This window comes from Oryctolagus cuniculus, chromosome 4 (assembly GCF_051225735.1).
Source record: "Oryctolagus cuniculus isolate XC-2025 breed Fujian yellow rabbit chromosome 4, ASM5122573v1, whole genome shotgun sequence".
In the NCBI taxonomy this organism is placed as follows: domain Eukaryota; kingdom Metazoa; phylum Chordata; class Mammalia; order Lagomorpha; family Leporidae; genus Oryctolagus; species Oryctolagus cuniculus.
Window position 1 is genome coordinate 3068857 of NC_142870.1, and position 20824 is coordinate 3089680.

General features: G+C 61.1%; 1 protein-coding gene across 8 annotated transcripts in view; it reads right to left on the reverse strand.

The window, feature by feature from the left end:
- Positions 1 to 20596, reverse strand: part of SLC37A1 (solute carrier family 37 member 1) — a 61091-nt gene extending 40495 nt beyond the window's left edge. The window contains exons 1-3 of one of the 8 annotated variants that reach the window (XM_070073119.2): positions 20437 to 20596; positions 17759 to 17941; positions 9276 to 9357 (exon numbers count right to left, since the gene is read on the reverse strand). In XM_070073119.2, the coding sequence (XP_069929220.2) occupies positions 9276 to 9357; positions 17759 to 17814 (138 nt within the window). In that variant the 5' untranslated portion in view covers positions 17815 to 17941; positions 20437 to 20596. Of the gene's footprint in view, positions 1 to 9275; positions 9358 to 17758; positions 17942 to 18093; positions 18537 to 18642; positions 18786 to 19730; positions 20266 to 20436 lie in introns of those variants that run through there. The other 7 variants (XM_089330501.1, XM_070073120.2, XM_089330500.1 and 4 more) reach the window with 7 other exon arrangements.
- Positions 20597 to 20824: the final 228 nt, after the last annotated feature.

Here is a 20824-nt window from a genome sequence, read left to right on the forward strand (position 1 = left end):
CTGTGGGAAGCGTGCGCAGTTCCTGGCTCCCGCCTGCAGCCCGGCCCAGTCCCTGCTGTTGGGATGAAAGACCTCTCCCTCTCTCTGTCACTCTGCCTTCCAGTTAAATAAATGCTTTATAAAAGTTACAATAAAAGAACTCTCCAAAGCACTGCACCAAAGGAGTCCTGGGAGACAAATGAGTTTTGGGACCCAAAGCGGGATGATCAGACAAGCTGTGTCCCATTACGGCAGCGCCCGAAGGCAGCTGGGTTGTGAGTGACGGGCACTCATGCACACCCCGTGGTCCCAGTTACACTCTCGCCATGGTGCTAACCCACAGGCCTTCGGGGAACCTAGGACTGGACCTGGATCGCCGGCGTGGGTCTAGTGCCCTGCCCTCCCCTGCGGTGCCGGGCAGCTCCCACAGCCCCGGGGTCCAGGGGAAGGGCACCGCTGAGCCGCGAGGTGGAGCTACGGGCAGCGAATGCATTTCCCGCCGCTGTCCCGGCTCCACTCAGAGCTACACAGAAACACGCAGGGAGCCTGCCGATCACGGCTCACGTGTCCTGCGCGTTCTCACGCGCGCCTTCTCACTCAGAGCACCCCGACCACCTCCCAGGCAGCTGCTCCGGCTCTAACACTCTTCACGTGCATCTGCCGGAGCCCAGCCAGACTCGGGAGAGGAGTGGGGCGCTGGGCGGACTGCGTCCCTGCGACAGCGGCCGGCTCCCTTTGTCTGTTTGGTTTCCTGCTTTGGGTTTTGCTCACCGTGAGCAACTCTGCAATGAAGGCCTGTGCCGCTGTCCCGGGGATGGGGCCGCTACCCCAGGGCGAAGTCCCCAGGAAGAGAACCGACGGCCGTGGAGACTTCCACCCCAACACGTGCTGCCAGCACTGGCCACCCCCTCCTGACGGGCCAGCAGCAGAGGGCACCCACCTCTCCAAGCTCACGCCAGCCGGTGAGTGGCAGACGGCACCCACCTCCCCAACCTCACGCCAGCCGGTGAGCGGCAGAGGGCACCCACCTCCCCAAGCTCACGCCAGCCGGTGAGCGGCAGACGGCACCCACCTCCCCAACCTCACGCCAGCCGGTGAGCGGCAGACGGCACCCACCTCCCCAACCTCACGCCAGCCGGTGAGCGGCAGATGGCACCCACCTCCCCAACCTCACGCCAGCCGGCGGGCATGGGCTACAGCTACATTAGCTGCACCTGTGGACACCCGTGACCTTGAACCTGGTTCTTGGTAACTTGGGTTCCTTGTCTGTGAACGGCCTGACCCTCCCTCCTGCCTCCTCGTCCTTTGGGTTTCCCACCTCACAACACCACGAGCCTAAGTTTATTCTTGGATTTTCTTTAACTCATCCTTTTTTGCCCATTTTTTTTGTAAGAAAAGGATTCAACCTCTATTTCTTCCAGATGTATGACCTCTTGTGCCGCCATCATTAAACAAAGCCACACTTTGCCTATCATCCGTCAGACACTGCATAATTTCTATCCTATTATAACAACCTTTTTGTCTATATTTGCACAAGATCATAACTGATTTGTTATTTAAAAATATTTTTTCATATTTTAATTTCATATCATTAGAGTGTTACCTTCCCCACACTTTTTCTAGTGATTAATTCCTAGCCATTCTTTCATATACACTTTAAGATTATTTTATTCAGGGGCCAGCGTTGTGGCGTAGCTGGTAAAGCTGTTGCCTGCAGTGCCGGCATCCCATATGGGCACCTGTTTGACACGGCTGCTCCACTTCCGATCCAGCTCTCTGCTGTGGCCTGGGAGAGCAGTGGAGGATGCCCGAGTGCCTGAGCCTGCTACACAGGAGACCGGAGGAAGCTCTTGGCTCCTGACTTCAGCCTGGCCCAGCTCTGGCTATTGCAGTCATTTGGGGAGTGAACCAGCAGATGGAAGACCTCTCTCTCTCTCTCTCTCTCTCTCTCTCTCTGTAATTCTGCCTTTCAAATAAATAAATCTTTTAAAAAAAAGATTATTTTATTCAGGGGCTGGCACTATGGTTAAGCCACCGCCTGCAGCGCCAGCATCCCATTTGGGTGCCAGTTTGAGTCCTGGCTGCTCCACTTCCAGTCCAGCTCCCTGCTAAAGCGCCTGGGAAAGCAGCTGAAGATGGTCCAAGTCCTTGGGCCCCTGCACCCGCGTGGGAGACCTGGAAGAAGCTCCTGGCTCCTGGCTTCAGCCCAGTCAGCAGTGACAACTGCAGGCATTTGGGGAGTGAACCAGCAGATGGAAGACTCTGTCTCTTTCTCTCTCTCTCTCTCTCTCTCTCTCTCTCTCTCTGTAATTCTGCCTTTCAAATAAATAAATCTTTTAAAAAAAGATTATTTTATTCAGGGGCTGGCACTATGGTTAAGCCACTGCCTGCAGTGCCAGCATCCCATTTGGGCGCCATTTAGAGTCTCGGCTGCTCCACTTCCAGTCCAGCTCCCTGCTAAAGCGCCTGGGAAAGCAGTGGAAGATGGTCCAAGTCCTTGGGCCCCTGCATCCGTGTGGGAGACCTGGAAGAAGCTCCTGGCTCCTGGCTCCTGACTCCTGGCTCCTGGCTTCAGCCCAATCACAGTGACGACTGCAGGCATTTGGGGAGGGAACCAGCAGGTGGTAGATCTCTCTCTCCCTCGCTCTCTCAAGTAAATAAATTTTTGTAAAATCAGAAATTGGGGGCCGGCATCATGGCATAGAGGGCAGCATAGGCATCCCATGGGGCACCAGTTCAAGTCCCAGCTGCTCCACCTCCAGTCCAGCTCCCTGCTAATGCACCTTGGCAAGCAGCCGAGGATGGCCCCTGGACTCACATGGGAGACCCGGATGAAGCTCCTGGCTCTTGGCTTTGGCCTGGCCAAGCCCCAGCCCCAGCCCCAGCCATTATGGCCATTTGGGGAGTGAACCAGCAGACGGAAGACCTCTCTCTCTCTCTCTCTGCCTCCCCTCTGACTTTCAAATACATAAATAGATTTTTTTAAAAAAAGATTATTTTATTCAATCAAAAAAAAAAAAAAAAAAACAAACCACTGTTGAGAGTTTCACAGGCCTGCATGCTATTTAATGCTAATGCGGGGAGGGCTGGAACTTTCTAGACGCAAGTTTCCCACCCAAAGCCATGGTTTGTGTTTTCAGCTTTGCAGACTTTGCTCTCTGCCTGCCATGGAGGGTTTTATAGTATTTTTCTTAGAGGCCCTGTGTGTGCAGAAAGGGCTGGGCACTCAAACAGTCAACGTCACCATTCCCCAGGCCCCCGGCTTGCAGGTCTCTGCTGTGGCCCAGCCGGGGATGAACAGCCTCCGAAAGGCCTCCACGGCCGGGTGTAGCCCCACCCGCCCAGCAGCCTGGCGGACACGCGCACAGTCCTGAGCCGGGCTACGGTGGGGACAGCAGCAGAAAGGATGGGGCTGCCCCTGTGACACAGCCATCCTCCCAGCCTGACCCCGTCAGCATTTTTAATGCACATTTTTTAAGGATCTACTTTATACGTTTGAAAGGTGGAGTGAGACGAGAAAAAGAGAAATCGATCTTCCACTGCGGGTTCACCACCCAAGTGGCTGCCACTGACGGGCTGGGCAGGCTGCAGCCAGAGCCGGGAGCTCACCAGGGCTCCCACATGGCTGCCACGGCCTCTTCTGCCGCTTTCCCAGGAGCCTTAGGGGGCACTGGCTAGGGGGCAGCACCGCTGAGACTCAGGCTGCTGCTCTGACAGGGATGTCGGCAGCGCAGGCAGCAGCGTAGCCTGCTATGCCACAAAGCAAGCCCCAAATGCAGCATCTGTTTGGGGGCAGGCACTGTGGCCTAGTGGGTTAAGCCCACACTCCATATCAGCGTACCCGAGCTAAGTCCTACCTGCATCTCCTTCTACTGTGTGCCCCTGGGAGGCAGCAGACGATGGCTCACGACAGAGAGAGACACACACAGAGACAGACAATAAGATCAGGTTGATTCGAAAGGCAGAGTAACAGAGAGGAGGGAGCGACAAAGAGAACAAGAGAGAGAGAGGGAGAGAGCGAGCTTCCAACCCCTGCCTCACTCCACATGTGCCTACGACAGCCATGACTGGGCGAAGCCAAAGCCGGGAATCAGGAATTCACCAGAGAAAAAGAAAACTAATCTGCAATGAATAAAAATACGTCTAGGGCTGGCATTCGGCAGAGCAGTTACGACACAGTTGGGATACCTGCTTCCTGTACTGGACCAAGTCCCCCCCACTTCCTGTTTCGGATCAAGTCCCCCTCTACTTCCTGTACGGAGCAGGTGTCCTTTACTTCCTGTACGGATCAGGTGTCCCCTACTTCCTGTATGGAGCAGGTCCCCCTCTACTTCCTGTATTGAATCAGGTCCCCTCTACTTCCTGTATGGATCAGGTCCCCTCTACTTCCTGTATGGATCAGGTCCCCTCCACTTCCTGTATGGATCAGGTGTCCTCTACTTCCTGTATGGATCAGGTCCCCTCCACTTCCTGTATGGACCAGGTCCCCTCTACTTCCTGTATTGGATCAGGTGTCCTCTACTTCCTGTATTGGATCAGGTGTCCTCTACTTCCTGTATGGATCAGGTGTCCCCTCTACTTCCTGTATGGATCAGGTCCCCTCTACTTCCTGTATGGATCAGGTGTCCTCTACTTCCTGTATGGATCAGGCCCCCTCTACTTCCTGTATGGATCAGGCCCCCTCTACTTCCTGTATGGATCAGGTGTCCTCTACTTCCTGTACGGATCAGGTCCCCTCTACTTCCTGTATTGAATCAGGTCCCCTCTACTTCCTGTATGGATCAGGTCCCCTCTACTTCCTGTATGGATCAGGTGTCCCCTCTACTTCCTGTATGGATCAGGTGCCCTCTACCTCCTGTATGGACCAGGTCCCCTCTACTTCCTGTATTGAATCAGGTCCCCTCTACTTCCTGTATGGATCAGGTGTCCCCTCTACTTCCTGTATGGATCAGGTGTCCTCTACCTCCTGTATGGACCAGGTCCCCTCTACTTCCTGTATTGAATCAGGTCCCCTCTACTTCTTGTATGGATCAGGTGTCCCCTCTACTTCCTGTATGGATCAGGTCCCCTCTACTTCCTGTATGGACCAGGTTCCCTCTACTTCCTGTATGGATCAGGTGTCCTCTACTTCCTGTATGGACCAGGTCCCCTCTACTTCCTGTATGGATCAGGTGTCCTCTACTTCCTGTATGGACCAGGTGTCCCCTCTACTTCCTGTATGGATCAGGTGTCCTCTACTTCCTGTATTGAATCAGGTGTCCTCTACTTCCTGTATGGACCAGGTCCCCTCTACTTCCTGTATGGATCAGGTGTCCCCTCTACTTCCTGTATGGATCAGGTGTCCTCTACTTCCTGTATGGATCAGGTGCTCCCTCTACTTCCTGTATGGATCAGGTGCTCCCTCTACTTCCTGTATGGATCAGGTGTCCTCTACTTCCTGTATGGATCAGGTGTCCCCTCTACTTCCTGTATGGACCAGGTCCCCTCTACTTCCTGTATGGATCAGGTGTCCCCTCTACTTCCTGTATGGATCAGGTGTCCTCTACTTCCTGTATGGATCAGGTGTCCTCTACTTCCTGTATGGATCAGGTGCTCCCTCTACTTCCTGTATGGATCAGGTGTCCTCTACTTCCTGTATGGATCAGGCCCCCTCTACTTCCTGTATTGAATCAGGTCCCCTCTACTTCCTGTATGGATCAGGTGTCCTCTACTTCCTGTATGGATCAGGTGCTCCCTCTACTTCCTGTATGGATCAGGCCCCCTCTACTTCCTGTATGGATCAGGTGTCCCCTCTACTTCCTGTATTGAATCAGGTCCCCTCTACTTCCTGTATCGGATCAAGTCCCCCTCTACTTCCTGTATGGATCAGGTGTCCCCTCTACTTCCTGTATTGAATCAGGTCCCCTCTACTTCCTGTATCGGATCAAGTCCCCCTCTACTTCCTGTATGGATCAGGTGCCCTCTACCTCCTGTATGGATCAGGTGTCCTCTACTTCCTGTATGGACCAGGTCCCCTCTACTTCCTGTATTGAATCAGGTCCCCTCTACTTCCTGTATGGATCAGGTCCCCTCTACTTCCTGTATGGATCAGGTGTCCTCTACTTCCTGTATGGATCAGGCCCCCTCTACTTCCTGTATTGAATCAGGTCCCCTCTACTTCCTGTATGGATCAGGTCCCTTCTACTTCCTGTATGGATCAGGTCCCCTCTACCTCCTGTATGGACCAGGTCCCCTCTACTTCCTGTATTGAATCAGGTCCCCTCTACTTCCTGTATGGATCAGGTCCCCTCTACTTCCTGTATTGGATCAGGTGTCCCCTCTACTTCCTGTATGGATCAGGTGTCCTCTACTTCCTGTATTGAATCAGGTCCCCTCTACTTCTTGTATGGATCAGGTCCCCTCTACTTCCTGTATTGAATCAGGTCCCCTCTACTTCTTGTATTGGAGCAGGTGACCCCTCTGCCTCCAACCCAGCTTCCTGATAACGTGCACTCTTGGCGACAGCCACTGAAGCAAGTGCTTGGGTTCCTCCTACCCGTGTGGGAGACCCAGACCCAGTTCTGGGCTCCCGACTTCAACCTGACACAGAGCTGACTACTGCAGCCATTTGAGAGGGAACCAGCAGACAGCAGATCCCCCCCCCCCCAAGTAAATAAATACATGCTTTTTAAAATCAGAAGTTGTAGGCTGCCACATCCCATATGGGCACCCGTTCGAGTTCTGGCTGCTCCACTTCCGATGCAGCTCCCTGCTGACGCGCTTAGGAAACAGCGGAAGATGCCCAAGTGCTTGGGCCCCCGCACCCGTGTGGAGACCCAAAAGAGGCTCCTGGCTTCGGCTTGGCCCAGCCCTGGCCATTGCGGCCATCTGGGGAGTGAACCAGCAGATGGAAGGTCTCACTTGCTCACTCTGTGTCTCTCCCTCTCTCTCTGCAACTGTGCCTTCCAAATAAGTAAACCTTCAAAACAGATCAGGAATTAAGTCAATCTACACAGTTACAGAGTAACCCAAGTCTCGGCGGATACGCCATTCATCCTATAAGTGACGGCAGAGATGCGATTAGTCATCTGACACTTCTCAGCCCTGTGACTGCCTCCTGGTAGGTACTTGTAGTTTGCTTTTGCGTTGCTTGCTACGTCCTAGGAGACACAGGCTGCGGGTAATCACCCCACCGGCCCCTTGAGTCGGCAGACCCCCTACTCCTTCCAGTTTGATTTCTGCCGTTCACACACAGGCTACAGCGTGGGACAGCTGGGTGCGGCTTCACGACACGCGGACTATCACGTGTGCGGGGATGTTCTTGACCAGGCCACGCTCAGGCAGTGCTGAGCCAGAAACCTGTGAGCTACAGATCTGGAGGTGACCCACGGCTCTACTCCAGGCGTGAAACCCCGGAGGGGCCCTGAGGCACAGGGGCTGGGGGGGGGGGCTTGCAGGGAGTGGTTCTCACCCCAGTGAGCCCAGCTCTGCCTGGCAGGTGTATGGGGTGGGGGCAGGATTCGGCTCCGCCTCCTCCTACAGCCACTGCCAGCGTGGTGCGAGGATCGTGCCTTGTGTGCTGTCACCTCTGAACGCTGGCCTTTTTGGTGAGCCCAAGCCCCAGGGGGGGACGCGTCTACACAAGCGTGTCTACACAAGGGCTGGGGTCCTTGGGAGGAGCAGCCAGGGAAGCAGGAGGGTGGCCTCAAACCACGCCGACCTCCCTGCCTGGGAGGGACCCTGAGGTCATCAGGTGCACTCCTGGGACCACGTCCTGACGCAGAGACCTGCCGGTGGCCGGGCCACCCTGCGTGCCATGTCGGTCCCAACAGGTGGCAGCTCCATGGTGATGCCCCCTCCCTCTGCCCGGCACCGGGCACGTCCACCCACCCGGAGAGCCGTTTCCTCCCCAGAGACTCTAACCCACCCTGTCCTGGTCAACGTTGGAGCCCCTAACCCACCCTGTCCTGGTCAACGCTGGAGCCCCAAAGCCTGTCACACCCCACTCCTGGCGCACTGACCCTCGGCTCCAGGGCACTTGCTGAAAACACGCCTTTAAGTTTGCAAACGCCTCCACGTCAGTGACCCGAAGGACAGCAAATTGCTGCCTCGCGAGGGTCACGGAGGGAAGATGAGCACGTGACGCCCGCTGGAGGGCAGGGGACACAGCTGGCCCTGGGAGCTGACCCTGGGACCCTGGGGGACACAGGACAGCGAGGAGGACCCTGGGGGACACACAGGACAGTGGAGAGGACCCTGGGGACACAGGACAGTGGAGAGGACCCTGGGGGACACAGGGCAGTGAGGAGGACTCTGGGGGACACAGGACAGCGAGGAGGACCCTGGGGGACACAGGACAGCGGGAGAGAACCCTGGGGGACACAGGACAGCGGGAGAGGGCCCTGGGGACACAGGACAGCGGGAGAGGACCCTGGGGACACAGGACAGCGAGGAGGACCCTGGGGGACACAGGACAGCGGGAGAGGACCCTGGGGGACACACAGGACAGTGGGAGAGGGCCCTGGGGGACACAGGACAGCGAGGAGGACCCTGGGAGACACAGGACAGCGAGGAGGACCCTGGGGGACACACAGGACAGCGGGAGAGGACCCTGGGGGACACAGGACAGCAGGAGAGGACCCTGGGGACACAGGACAGTGGAGAGGACCCTGGGGACACAGGACACTGGAGAGGACCCTGGGGACACAGGACGGTGTGCGTCACCTCCGCTGTGGGAGGCCTGAAGGCTGCTGCGGTGTGGAGGGGACGGGGTGGGGTGGGGGCACGGAGGTCACAGAGCTGCAGCCCCGGAGCCGTGCCCTGGGCAGCTACAGAGAGCAAGCAAGGGGCGGCTGAGCCGGCCCCGGACGACCTCTTGTGCTTGCTACGATGGTCCAGGGTGTGCAGCAGCCCTCCCGCCTCCTCTCCAGTTGTAACAGCTTGTCCTGCAGGGCCGTCTACTCCGCCCGCATCTCAGAGTCTAGCTGAACACCTGTCCACCCAGCTCCGGCACGGCCTCGGCGGCCAAGCAGAATGACAGGTGAGGCGATTCGGAAAGCACTGGAAGGCCAGGCGTACTGGGAAGGAAACAGGGCTTAAAACAAATATTTGAGCACTCCACCAACATAAGTAAAGGGAAACTATCCGTGAAACCATAAACTGTCACACTGGTAGAGTTTGGATTCAGAAAAAAGAAGCTAAAAAACCCAAAGCAGCAGTCCCTTGTCTCTAACCATCTCCTTTGTCCCCTCCTCCCCCAGCCCTTCCACGACGACGCAGCCCAGGGCGGCAGGCGTGAGCACCCCGGGAGGGCTCACCTTCACGATGCTGATGGGCTTGCGAGATAAGTGGAAGCTGGCGTACAGCACAAACGTCAAGGTGAAGATGAAGGCTCTGTACCTGCAACACCAAACAGCGAGAGGACCCTGGTGACCACACTGGACGGTGGAGAGGACCCTGGTGACCACACCGGACAGTGGAGAGGATCCTGGGGACACAGGACAGCAGGAGAGGACCCTAGGGGACACACAGGACAGCGGAGAGGACCCTGGTGACCACACCGGACAGTGTGTGGGGACAAAGGACAGCGGAGAGGACCCTGGGGGACAAAGGACAGCAGGAGAGGACCCTGGGGGACACACAGGGCAGTGGAGAGGACCCTGGGGGACACAGGACAGCAGGAGAGGACCCTGAGGGACACACAGGACAGTGGAGATGACCCTGGGGGACACAGGACAGCAGGAGAGGACCCTGGGGGACACAGGACAGTGGAGAGGACCCTGGGGGACACAGGACAGCGAGGAGGACCCTGGGGACACAGGGCAGTGGAGAGGACCCTGGGGGACACAAGTCAGCGAGGAGGACCCTGGGGGACACAGGACAGTGAGGAGGACCCTGGGGACACAGGACAGTGGAGAGGACCCTGGGGGACACAGGACAGCGAAGAGGACCCTGGGGGACACAGGAGAGCGGGAGAGGACCCTGGGGACACAGGACAGCGGAGAGGACCCTGGGGACACAGGACAGTGAGGAGGACCCTGGGGGACACAGGACAGTGGAGAGGACCCTGGGGGACACAGGGCAGTGGAGAGGACCCTGGGGGACACAGGTCAGCGAGGAGGACCCTGGGGGACACAGGACAGTAAGGAGGACCCTGGGGACACAGGACAGTGGAGAGGACCCTGGGGGACACAGGACAGCGAGGAGGACCCTGGGGGACACAGGAGAGCGGGAGAGGACCCTGGGGACACAGGACAGCGGAGAGGACCCTGGGGACACAGGACAGTGAGGAGGACCCTGGGGGACACAGGACAGCGAGGAGGACCCTGGGGGACACAGGACAGCGAGGAGGACCCTGGGGGACACAGGACAGTGGAGAGGACCCTGGGGGACACAGGGCAGTGGAGAGGACCCTGGGGACACAGGACAGTGGAGAGGGCCCTGGGGGACACAGGACAGCGAGGAGGACCCTGGGGGACACAGGACAGTGGAGAGGACCCTGGGAGACACAGGACAGCAGGAGAGGACCCTGGGGGACACAGGACAGTGGAGAGAACTCTAGGGGACACACAGGACAGCGGAGAGGACCCTGGGGGACACAGGACAGCAGGAGAGGACCCTGGGGGACACAGGACAGTGGAGAGGACCCTGGGGGACACAGGACAGCGAGGAGGACCCTGGGGGACACAGGACAGTGGAGAGGACTCTGGGGGACACAGGACAGTGGAGAGGACTCTGGGGGACACAGGACAGTGGGAGAGGACCCTGGGGACACAGGACAGTGGAGAGGACTCTGGGGGACACAGGACAGTGGAGAGGACTCTGGGGGACACAGGACAGTGGGAGAGGACCCTGGGGACACAGGACAGCGGCGGCACCCTGCGATTTCCCCGTGCTGTGTGTGCTCCATCCAGCCCTGTGTCGGGATCACCGCGACTGCCCCTGTGTCACTCCCACTGTCCTGTGTGTCCCCAGGGTCTCTCCGCCGGTTAGAAAATCACCAGTGTTGCCGCTTTGGCTCCTTCAGACTGAACCCCTTGAATGCCTGACGGCAGCTCCCCCCCCACAGAACCCTTCTACACAGCTGTGGGGTCTCCCCGACACCCAGCACTCCCCCGCGGCACCTGCTGGGCGTCCTCTGACCCAGCCCAACTCTGACCCCACCCCTCAAATGCCAATCACAGCCCCAGGCCTGGCCCTGCCCTGGCCCCTCTGCTAGGGGTCTGGGGTTCCCTGGTTTGCGGGGCAGCTCCCGGGGCTCCGGGGAACACTTTGCTCCCGTCTGTCCATTTCCTGCAAAGGATGCAGCAGGGGACACAGACGGGCGGGCGGCAGGGAAAGACGCAGGGGGCGGGGCACTGGCAGGGGCACCGCTACCAGGAGGGCTCACCACACAGGCCTGACTGGACAGCCACGGGTGACTGACACCCCACAGCCCCGCCCCCTCCTGACTGCTCACTCTGTGCTCCCCTCCCCCACCAGCTGGCGACTCCCTGGCAGCCAGGCCCACAGGGAGGGACCCGGGAGCCTCAGCCACCAGTCACCTGGTCGGCACCCACGAGACTCATCCCTGGGGAGATGCCGGGGTGTTAGGAGCTGGGTGCCAGGAAGCAGGGGCGGGCACCACACGTAGGCGTGTCTCTTGCCATATCACGTCACTGTCACGTGCGTTCAAGACACGGTAACCAGAGAGAAATGTGGGACTTGGATGTCTGTGCCCAGAGCAGACGCCAGTCGGTTCCCCAGTGGACGGCTGGGTCAGCTGCGGCCCCCTGCGTGGCTGCCATCCTGGGCTCTAAGGTCAGATTTATTTTTGGCTGTTTCGTTTCTATGCGACTTTTCAGAAGTGCGCACGCAGAGCGGACATAAATACGACACTGACCTCAATGAGCAGAGTGAGTGATGCCGGCCAGCTCGCCCGAGGCCCAGGACGGGACAACACTGGCACGCGGCCCGGCTGCCGGGTTGAGAGGGCGGCTGAGCCCGGGCACCAGGCAGAGAGCTGTCCCCGGGCAGCGGCAGGCAGGACGAGGAGGGCTCCCCGCAGGGCTGCTGGCAGGAAAGCGGCCCGAGGTGTCCACCCTGCTGCTGGCAGGAAAGCAGTCACCCGCTCTGTGCCCCTCTGCAGGGAAGGCCCGGGGGGGGGGGGGGGGGCACACCCATCTGCTAATCTTTTAGTTAAGTAATCAATTAAATCTGAAAAGCCGAATGACTGCCCGAGATCTCCCACCTGCTGGTTTACTCCCCAGGCAAGGCCAGGAGGCAGGAACCCCACCCAGGGCGGCAGGGACGCTGGTACCGGTCAGCCCCTGCTGCCTCCCGGGGTGCATAAGCAGGACGCTGGGACTGGGAGGGCAGCCCGGGCTCGCGCCCACGTGCTGCAGTACAGGAAGCCCCGGCTGCACCCCACCCTGGCAGGGGAGCCCCCGTGGATAACGATGCGCAGCACCCTAGCACCCTGGGGCTCCTGTGTCTCTGGCCACCAGCAAAGCACCTGCAGACTAGAAACGGCTGGCGGTGCTGGGCACTCGCCTCAGCAGCTCCGGAAGCCCGGGCCGCGGGGAGAGGAGAGCAGCCAGCGCCCTGCCAGGGCCTCCGTAGACGCCGCTCGGTGCGCAGGAAACACCCGGCGCCCTCCTCCTCGGGGCAGTGTGCGGGAACTTCGCAGTTTGTGGAAAGAGGGAGTTAAAAGGGAAACTGATTCCGGTGGGAAAATTTTGAAGTCCTCGTTCATGAAGGGTCTTCAAAAAGTCAGTGGGAAACGTGTATCTCGAACAAATTCCACATGCGTGGTGTTCCCAGGACTCTCCATGTCACACCCAAAGGCAACTAGGAAACAGTGAAACCCTAAAAGGTGCATCATTGACCCCAACGCCCAGAGAACAAAGCCGGTACGTGCACAGCACCTTGGTTTCCGAAGCTCGCTCTGGGTGAGGACTGGGCGAGTCTGGGCTCTGGTGGAGGCTCTGCTACGCCCCCGCTGCGGTCAGAGGGTCCCCTCAGTGGCCACGGGACAGCAGCGAGAGGCCTTCAGCCCGTGAGGGTCCGGCTCTCCCGCGGGATCAAGCCGCCGTCTCCGGGGGGCAGCGGGGAGTGTGAACCCCCACGCCCTCCGTCTCCCTCTCAGGCTCCTGTGCCCCAGCCGAGCCCACTTGCCCCGTATCCTCCTGACAAAGGCGTGCATCCACCCGCTGGCACCCCCAAATGCCTGCAATGGCCTGGAGCTGGGAGCTCCATCCTGGTCTCCCCCATGAGCAGCGCCCCAGTCGCTGAAGCCAGCGCTTCGCCCTCTCCGGGTCTGCAGTGCCAGGAGCTCCGGCCAGGAGGCGAGCGCAGGCAGTCTGCTGTGGGATGTGGGATATGCGAAGCTAAGCGCCCCCCCAGGGTTCCCCTCCTAACCCCCAAGTGCCCTGACGGAGCCGCCTGCAGTGAGGCCCAGAGCAGAGTCAGAGAGGATGCGGCGCTCACGCCCGCCCCTGGTGCTGCAGGGGTGTTCCCAGCCCCGACCTTCACAGGTGCCTGACCACGAAGGGCTGCCCAGAGCAGGTGCTCAGGGGGCCTCCGGGGTAGGCTCTGCGTGCTCCCCAGACACCCTCCCTGGGTCTGGGGGATCAGGCCTGGCGGTCGCCCCAGAGCCCTCCCTCCCTGGCCATTCTGCAGGAGCTGCCACACGCCCAGCGGCTCACAGGGGGCACGGCCCCTCCGGGCAGGGCGGCAGGGCGGCAGGGGTCTGAGGGGCTGCCTTGCCCAGCAGCCTGCAGCTTCCCAGAGACCGACGTCTCCCAGGGAGGAAAGAGCGGGCTTTATTTAGCCGGTATCTGGCCAGCTCCACTTCCTCTGTTTCCAAACCCGGCCACCCCTGCTTGCCTCATCTTCACACGGAACTGCTCGTGGGGGGAGCTGGGGTGCCTCCGCAACAGGGTCTGACCACGGCGTCTACGGGGCCCTGCCGGGCGGGTGCCACCCTGGAGGCCGTCCCCACAGAGCCTCCACCCTGGCTCCCAGAGCAGGCGGGCGCCCCTGGCTGCCGGGACTGAAGCCTGCTTCCCATTTCTAACCTAGCCCCGCTGTCTCTGTCATTCCTGACGCCAGCGCTTGGGACGGTGCCTGGCCCCTTTTACCCGGCACAGGGTTGGGCAGCATTCTCTAAGCGCTCCTGTCCAGCCCAGGCCCCAGACGGCAGCGTCTTTTGGAGGCTGTCTTGCAGATGGATCGGGCGAAGTCACATTGGGTCAGGAAGGGGGCCCAAACCCACTGACCTGCGTCCTTCTAACAGGTGTAACGACACAGGCTTGGAGCGCGGCTCGGAGCCCCACTGCTGGCAATGCCGGAGGCTGGGGATGCCAGGAAGCAAACCCCAGCAGGGGCCTGCTGAGAGCCCCCGGCCTGCGGGAGAGCCGCCGCCTGCGTGTTAGGGCGCCTGCTTTGCCGGGCCTTGCTAGAGTGGCCTAGGAAACAGAACCCCTTCACTTCTGCTCCCTGCTACACTCAGAAGAATGAACGCGAAGCGGTATGACGTCCCAGCCCGGCGGCCACTGCCTGTGGCTGTGCCTCCCCCCCAGGTCTTTGCAGCCCCCAGGGCAGCAGGAATGGCACCTGGGTGAACCCCAAGTCTCCAGCAAGCAAGGCCCAGAAACAGCAGCACAGGAGGGGGCGCCTGCAGAGCCTCCTTAAGACTGCTCTCAGGGGGCCGGCGGTGGGGGTGGGGGGTGGGCGGTGGGCGGTGGGCGGTGTAGGCTAAGCATCAGCCTGCAGCGCTGTCAGGGCGGTTAGGGTCCTGCCGCTCCACTTCCCACCCAGCTCCCTGCTGTGGCCTGGGAAAGCAGTGGAAGATGCCCAAGTGCTTGGGCCCCTGAACCCGCGTGGGAGACCCAGAGGAAGCTCCTGGCTCCTGACTTTGGACAGGCCTGGCTCCGGCTGTTGTGGTCATTTGGGGAGCGAACCAGTGGATGGAAGACCAGTCTGTCACTCCCCAACCTCCCCCCCCCCTGCCTCTCAAATAAATAAATCTCTGGGGAAAAAAAAGCTCTCAGGTGAGCAGCACCTGCCCCAGGCAGTTGGCCTGTCCTCTGGCTCTGTGGAGTAACCTCACTCACACCCTCACACCAGCCCCATCTGGCAGAAATCAGTCGAATGGAACAGAGGCCCGAGCTGTGCGTAAAGCTGTGCGTAAAGCCGCCCCCTGTGCCGTCGCCAGCCCATCTGGGTGCTCGTTCATGTCCAGGCTGGTCCACCTCCAATCCAGCCCCTGGCCAAAGGCCTGGGAAAAGCAGCACAACATGGCCCAAGTGTTTGGGCTTCTGCCACCACTGGGAGACCCGGATGCAGCTCCCGGCTTCTGCCTGGCCCAGCCATGGCCCTTGTGACCATCTGGGAAGTGAACCGGCAGGCGCAAGATCTGTCCCTCCCTCTCTTTCTGTAACACTTTCAAACACATAAGTCAATCTTGAAAGAAAAAAGGAAGAATGAAAGTGAACGGCGCTGCTGTAGTGTCCCCTGGGAAGTCCGACGTCAGCGACGAGGTCAAGGTGCTGTCCACCCCACGGAGAGGACGACTCCCCCCGAAGTCAGGAATACGGGGCTTGTGGTGCACACGCTGGGGTGACGCAGATACCCTGTTGGTCAGCTGTCACTGCCCTGCTGTGTGTGCCCCCCGGGTCTGCACGAAGCACCCGCCGAGGGCTCGGGGTGGTGACGGCAGACTCCCCCCGTCACGGCTGGCGCCACACTTGTCTCCATGCTTTCGGCTGCTCAGCCCCAGCGGGGTGGCCACACTGGGTTCCCGGGGGACCCAACCGCCCACAGCACCAGCACAGCTCGCTGCAAGCCTCCCACTGTCCCAGATCCGGCGGGAGGCCGCTCCTCTGTAAGCCCAGTCCTAGCATCCACCATGTCTCCAAAGCCCCCGGCCCCCCGGCCCTCTGAGCGGCAGGCGCTGGGCACCTGCTAGGCATCGCTGTGTCCAGGACCTCCAGGCAGGGTCATTTCGCAGGACCCTGCCCCGGGCACCGATTTCCGTGTCCATCTGATGGCACAGGCTCACCCTGGGACCCTGGGGTCCGATCCCACCACACAGGCTCAGCTCCAGCCCCTCCCTCCGAATCTGCAGCCCCTCCCCATCAGCGACAAAGCAGAGTGTCCCGGCCAAACAGACGCCAGCGGAATCTCATCGGCAGGAAATAACAGTCACCCCAAATGGGGGCAGTTCACGGCATAAAGGGCTGGAACCCCTCAAACATGTCGAGGCCATAAAACACAGACGAGGCCAAGAAACAGGTCTGGGTTAAGGGACATTAAACCCCCTTGAAAGGCCACCACAAAACACACCTAACGCAGGAGTAAGGGAAGGAATTATCCACGGGGGTGGGGGTGGGGAGCCAGACAGGCTGGAGGGAGGGGGGAGAAAGGCCTGGGTCGGAAGACAGGCCTTGTTATAGACTCGCTGGGGGAGGGAATGGGAGCAGCAAACCCCGTTGGAGTGGGGGTGGGGCTGCCACTTATGGCTGGGCTGTTTGGTCACCTGACTCCGAGTAAGCCAGGCTGGGCCTGGAGAGGCCAAGATGGCGTCCGGGGCTTGAATGGCGCCTTTAGAGAGACAGCATCATCTCACTGACGTCAGTGCACAGCTCACGGCCGCGCGTGGACGCTGGACGGGGGACGTGCTGTAGATGTCACTGGGGAGCGGCGCTGTGGCACTGTGGGTAAAGCTGCCGCCCGCGATGCCGGCCTCCCCCATGGGCACCGCCGCCGGCATCACAGTGCCTGGGACTGAGTCCCGCACCCCCGCTTCCATCACGCACTTCCTGCTCCTGCACCTGGGAGGTGGCAGGGGACGGCCCGAGTGCTCGGGCTCCTGCCACCCACGCGGGAGACCTGAGTGGGGTTCCCAGCTCTTAGCTTTGGTCTGCCCCAGCTCTGGCTGTTGCAGGCATCTGGGGAGTGAGCCAGCAGAGGGAAGAGCGCTCTCTCTCTCTCTCTCTGTCACTCAAATAAATCCTTTTTAAAAAAGGGTTGACAAGGGGCCGGCCTTGGCTAAAGAGCCATGTTTTTAAGTCAGAGCCAAACTCCCCCCCCCCCCCGCCCCCGACGCTCTGGCAGCTCCGGCACCCGCAGAGGGTGCCGCGGGAAGGAGAGGGACAGGACCCGACTGTGGGCTCACTCACAGCCAAAGCCACTCCACCCGCCGAACTCTGACCTGCCTAAAAGGAGAACCTCCCAAAGGGCTCAATCTCCACGGAGCGACCATCTCTCACCAGGCTGGAGTCTCCGGGAGTCTCCCAGAGCCAATCGCTATCAAACCATATGCTATCAAACCATATCACAACCGAACCATGCCTCCCAGCCTCCCAGCCGCCTCCCAGCCTCCCAGCCATGTCTTCAGGGCCCCTTTGTCTTTCCAAAAAGCCTCAGGCCAGGCCTCGTGCCTGCCGTTCCCTCCCCTAAGCCCCACCACCTCCCATACATCCCCGATGGAGCCTGTCTGCTCTCTCACTGCCCTGTCGTTGGTCTGTTGAACTGCTCGGGCCCCACACACTCTACCTAAGAGGGCAGCAGATGTGTCCTGCCTGGCCGTGACCCGCAGGGAGGGGTCTCTGGCCAGCTCTGAGCACTCGCTAGCCGGCCACTCACCGGGGCTCGGCGCCGTGTGCTAACCCTGCCAGGAGTCAGTGGGCCCCTCTCTGCAGTTACATGGAAGACCACGAGGGAGCCCCGATGCCACAGAGGAAGGACGCCACTGGGCAGTCAGAGGCTCCCCCGTGGGTAGTGAGCCCCACGCAGCCCCCCGCCCACCAGGACTCACCACTGGTCCCTGGAGAAGGAGGCGATGAAGCGGATGCCGGCGGGGAGTCGAGCCATCTACGCTGCCACCGACCGGGGCCTGAAGATCTCGAACAGGCTCCGGGTCCCGCGCCGGGTTCTTCCCGAGGGCCCTGCACTTCCGCACAGGGTGACAGGGCTGCAATGTGGGCACCGGCTCCGCACTCTGTGGGAGGGAGCAGAGACACTGCAGTCAGGCGTCCGGACGAGGGCACCCACGGAGGAGCTGGGAAGTTACCATGGCGCTTCCCTGAGGACTGAACACCAGGGCTCCCAGCGGGGCGGCACCTGCCCCAGGCTGGTCGCTTCAGAGCTCACCGGAGCAGCCGTGGTCACAGGCCGGCCTCCTGCCTAGGCCTCGAACCCCTTCACTCTTACAGTCCCTGTAATCAGAGCAGGGCCCCAGCCTCGCTCCAGGCCACCCACCGTGGACCCAGCCACCCTTGAGCCCTTGTGATGGAGAGGAACACGGAACTGGGCCGCGTGCAGAGGGATCCAAGCATCCAACTGTGGTTGTGACAGCAATGGAAATGCATCGCATAGGTGCTGTGGGAGTGGCTCCACCCGTCTGTGCCTCCCTGTCTTCTGTCCCGGGGTCACCCCTGAGGCTGTGCAAAACGACCTCTTTAGGAAGTCAGAGCTGAAGTTGATAAGGGCCCCTGCCCGATAAGGTCCTGGCGTCCAGGCTCGCGTTTCCAAGTCACTCTCTTTAGCCCCCCAGCCCATCCCTCTCGAGTGCACTCTTCAGTGGCCGTCCTGTCACAGAGCCACGAAGAGCCCAGGTGCGGCCCCTCCCCCACCCCTCCCCCCGCAGGGAGAAGCACACCCAGCACCAGTCCACCGGGAACGCCTCCGCCCCACACCGACCTGGGGCTCGGTGCGCCTGCCTGTGAAGGTCTTAACCCCTCTGCTCCCTTGCAGGCCCTAAGTCACTTAACCCTTTCGCTCCCTGACCTTCCCGGCTAAAACCCAGGACAGCAGCAGGAGTGTGAGGACAGTGCCTACAACCAGGGTGTTCACAGCTCAGCTAGGCGAGGCCCCTCCCCCGAGCCCGGCCCCCGGGGGTTTGTGAACGAGGGAAGCAGCGGAGGCATCCCTCTCACAGGCGGAGAAATGGGCTGGGGCTGCTGGATGTTGTGGGGCAAATTCCAGTTGGTCCTGTTTGCCGGGTCACCTCTCCCGGCCACCACTTCCTCCTGCCGGCCAGAGCAGAGGAGCACAGGACCTGGTAGGAGCCCTGGCTCCGGCACACAGCCTGGGCACAGACAAAAAAATACAAATAAAAATCAGCCGCTCCCTGGGGTCCCCTGGAACTCAGCCGCCCCCCCTCCCCCGGGAAAGGCCCAGAACCCTGGTTCCGCTGCAACCTGGCGAACACCCTTCGGAGCACGGCTCCTCCACTCCGTCGCGGACACAGCTTTAGACCTCACCTCCGGGAAAGCCCAGCCCAGCCCAGCGAAACAAACACAGCGGGGTTCTCCCAGGCACCTGCGGTCCAGCCGCGGTGCCCAGGGGCGGCTCCTGCGTGTGACACTAGCAGTCACAGCACCCCACGGGTAGTTCAATAATGCTTACAACGACAAAAGGTTACCTCCAAGACAAAGAGTAAGAAATGCACCTTCCCCACCCCCACTCCCCACAAGTTTCCACGCATCGTTCTTCTTTGACTCAAGACACAGAAGACAACTCCAGAGTGAGCCGGGCCACAGCTCCCCGCCAGGGCACAAGGGCTCCACACAAACTGCACGAGGCACCTGCCGTCTGGAGTCCTGCTTTCTCTGTCTAAAAGGGGGTTGGGGGGGACCCAGTATCTTTCCCAACTCCCAACTTCACACAATGCAAGCTCAAGGGCAGGCAGGACAGGGCCCCTCAGAATCCCCCTAAGGAAATCCAGACCTGGGTGGGGGAAGGGGCTTCCAGGAGCCGCCTTTCAAATGCAAATCTTGAGCCTGTACCTCCTCGGGTCACCGGGACCGCGGCCGCCCCGGCTGGGGGACTTCCCTGCGTGCTAAGTCCTCATTGTCACCCCCGCGGGTCGCAGTCGCTCGCGCCGGCCAGGAGGCCCACGGGCTCGGGAACCGGCTGTTCCACACGGGGACGAGCCGGAGCCCAGGGCGCGGGCGCCCAAGCCTTGGCCGGGACTCAGGCGCCGGCTCCTCCCGGACTCGGTGCCGTGCCGAGTCACGGAGGAGGCGAATGCGTCGGGCACGCCCACTCCCCATCTCGCGGCAGACAATGAGGGGGCTCCTGCGGGTGGGGAGAGCCCCCGCAGGTCACCTACGCTCGCCCCGGCCAGGGGCTTCCGCCCAGCACCCGCTCCCCCGGCGCCCCTGCCCCAAGCCCTGCGGCGTCAGGTCCGGGAACGCCCGGCATTGTCGCCTGGGGCCATCCCTCTAAGCAGACCCCGTATTTCACTTTCCTCAGCGAAGGGAGGTTGAGACCGCCCCCCGCCTTCTCCCAAACAAAACAAAATAAAAATCAAAGCAAACCAAAAATGAAAAGAGAGAGGACGGGGCCCGAGCCGGGCGGCGCAGAAGCGCTGCCCAGCTACCGGCTAGGGCGCGCGCGTGGCAGGTGCGCGCGGCTGCGGCACGGCGGCCGCAGGTGCGCCTCTGGGGAGGGGTCCCGCACCGCCCGCCGGCTCCCGGCCCCGCGTCTCACCTGCGCAGCCGAGGCCCCGCACCGCAGCCGGCGCGGCCCCGCCGGCGCTTCCTGCTCGCGACTTCCTGGAGCGGCGCGCGGGAGGCCCTGACGCCCTTTCGCTTTTCCCGGCCCGCGGGGCGCGGGGCCCGGGCGGCGGCGGGGCCTGACGGCTCCTCCTCCTCCCCGGTTCTCCCCGGCCCCAGCTTCGGCGTGCTCGCCGGAACGCCGGGCGAGGGCGCCCGCGCGCGAGTGTCGTTACCCGGCCGGCCGCGGACGCCGCCTGGCCCTCGCCCGGGCCATTCCCCCGCTCCTGCATCCTCCGGACGGAGGCGCCTTCGCTGGCCCCGGGCCGCAGGGTGCCCACCGGGGTCCTTTGTCCGCAGGCAGATCTTACTCAACGGCTGCA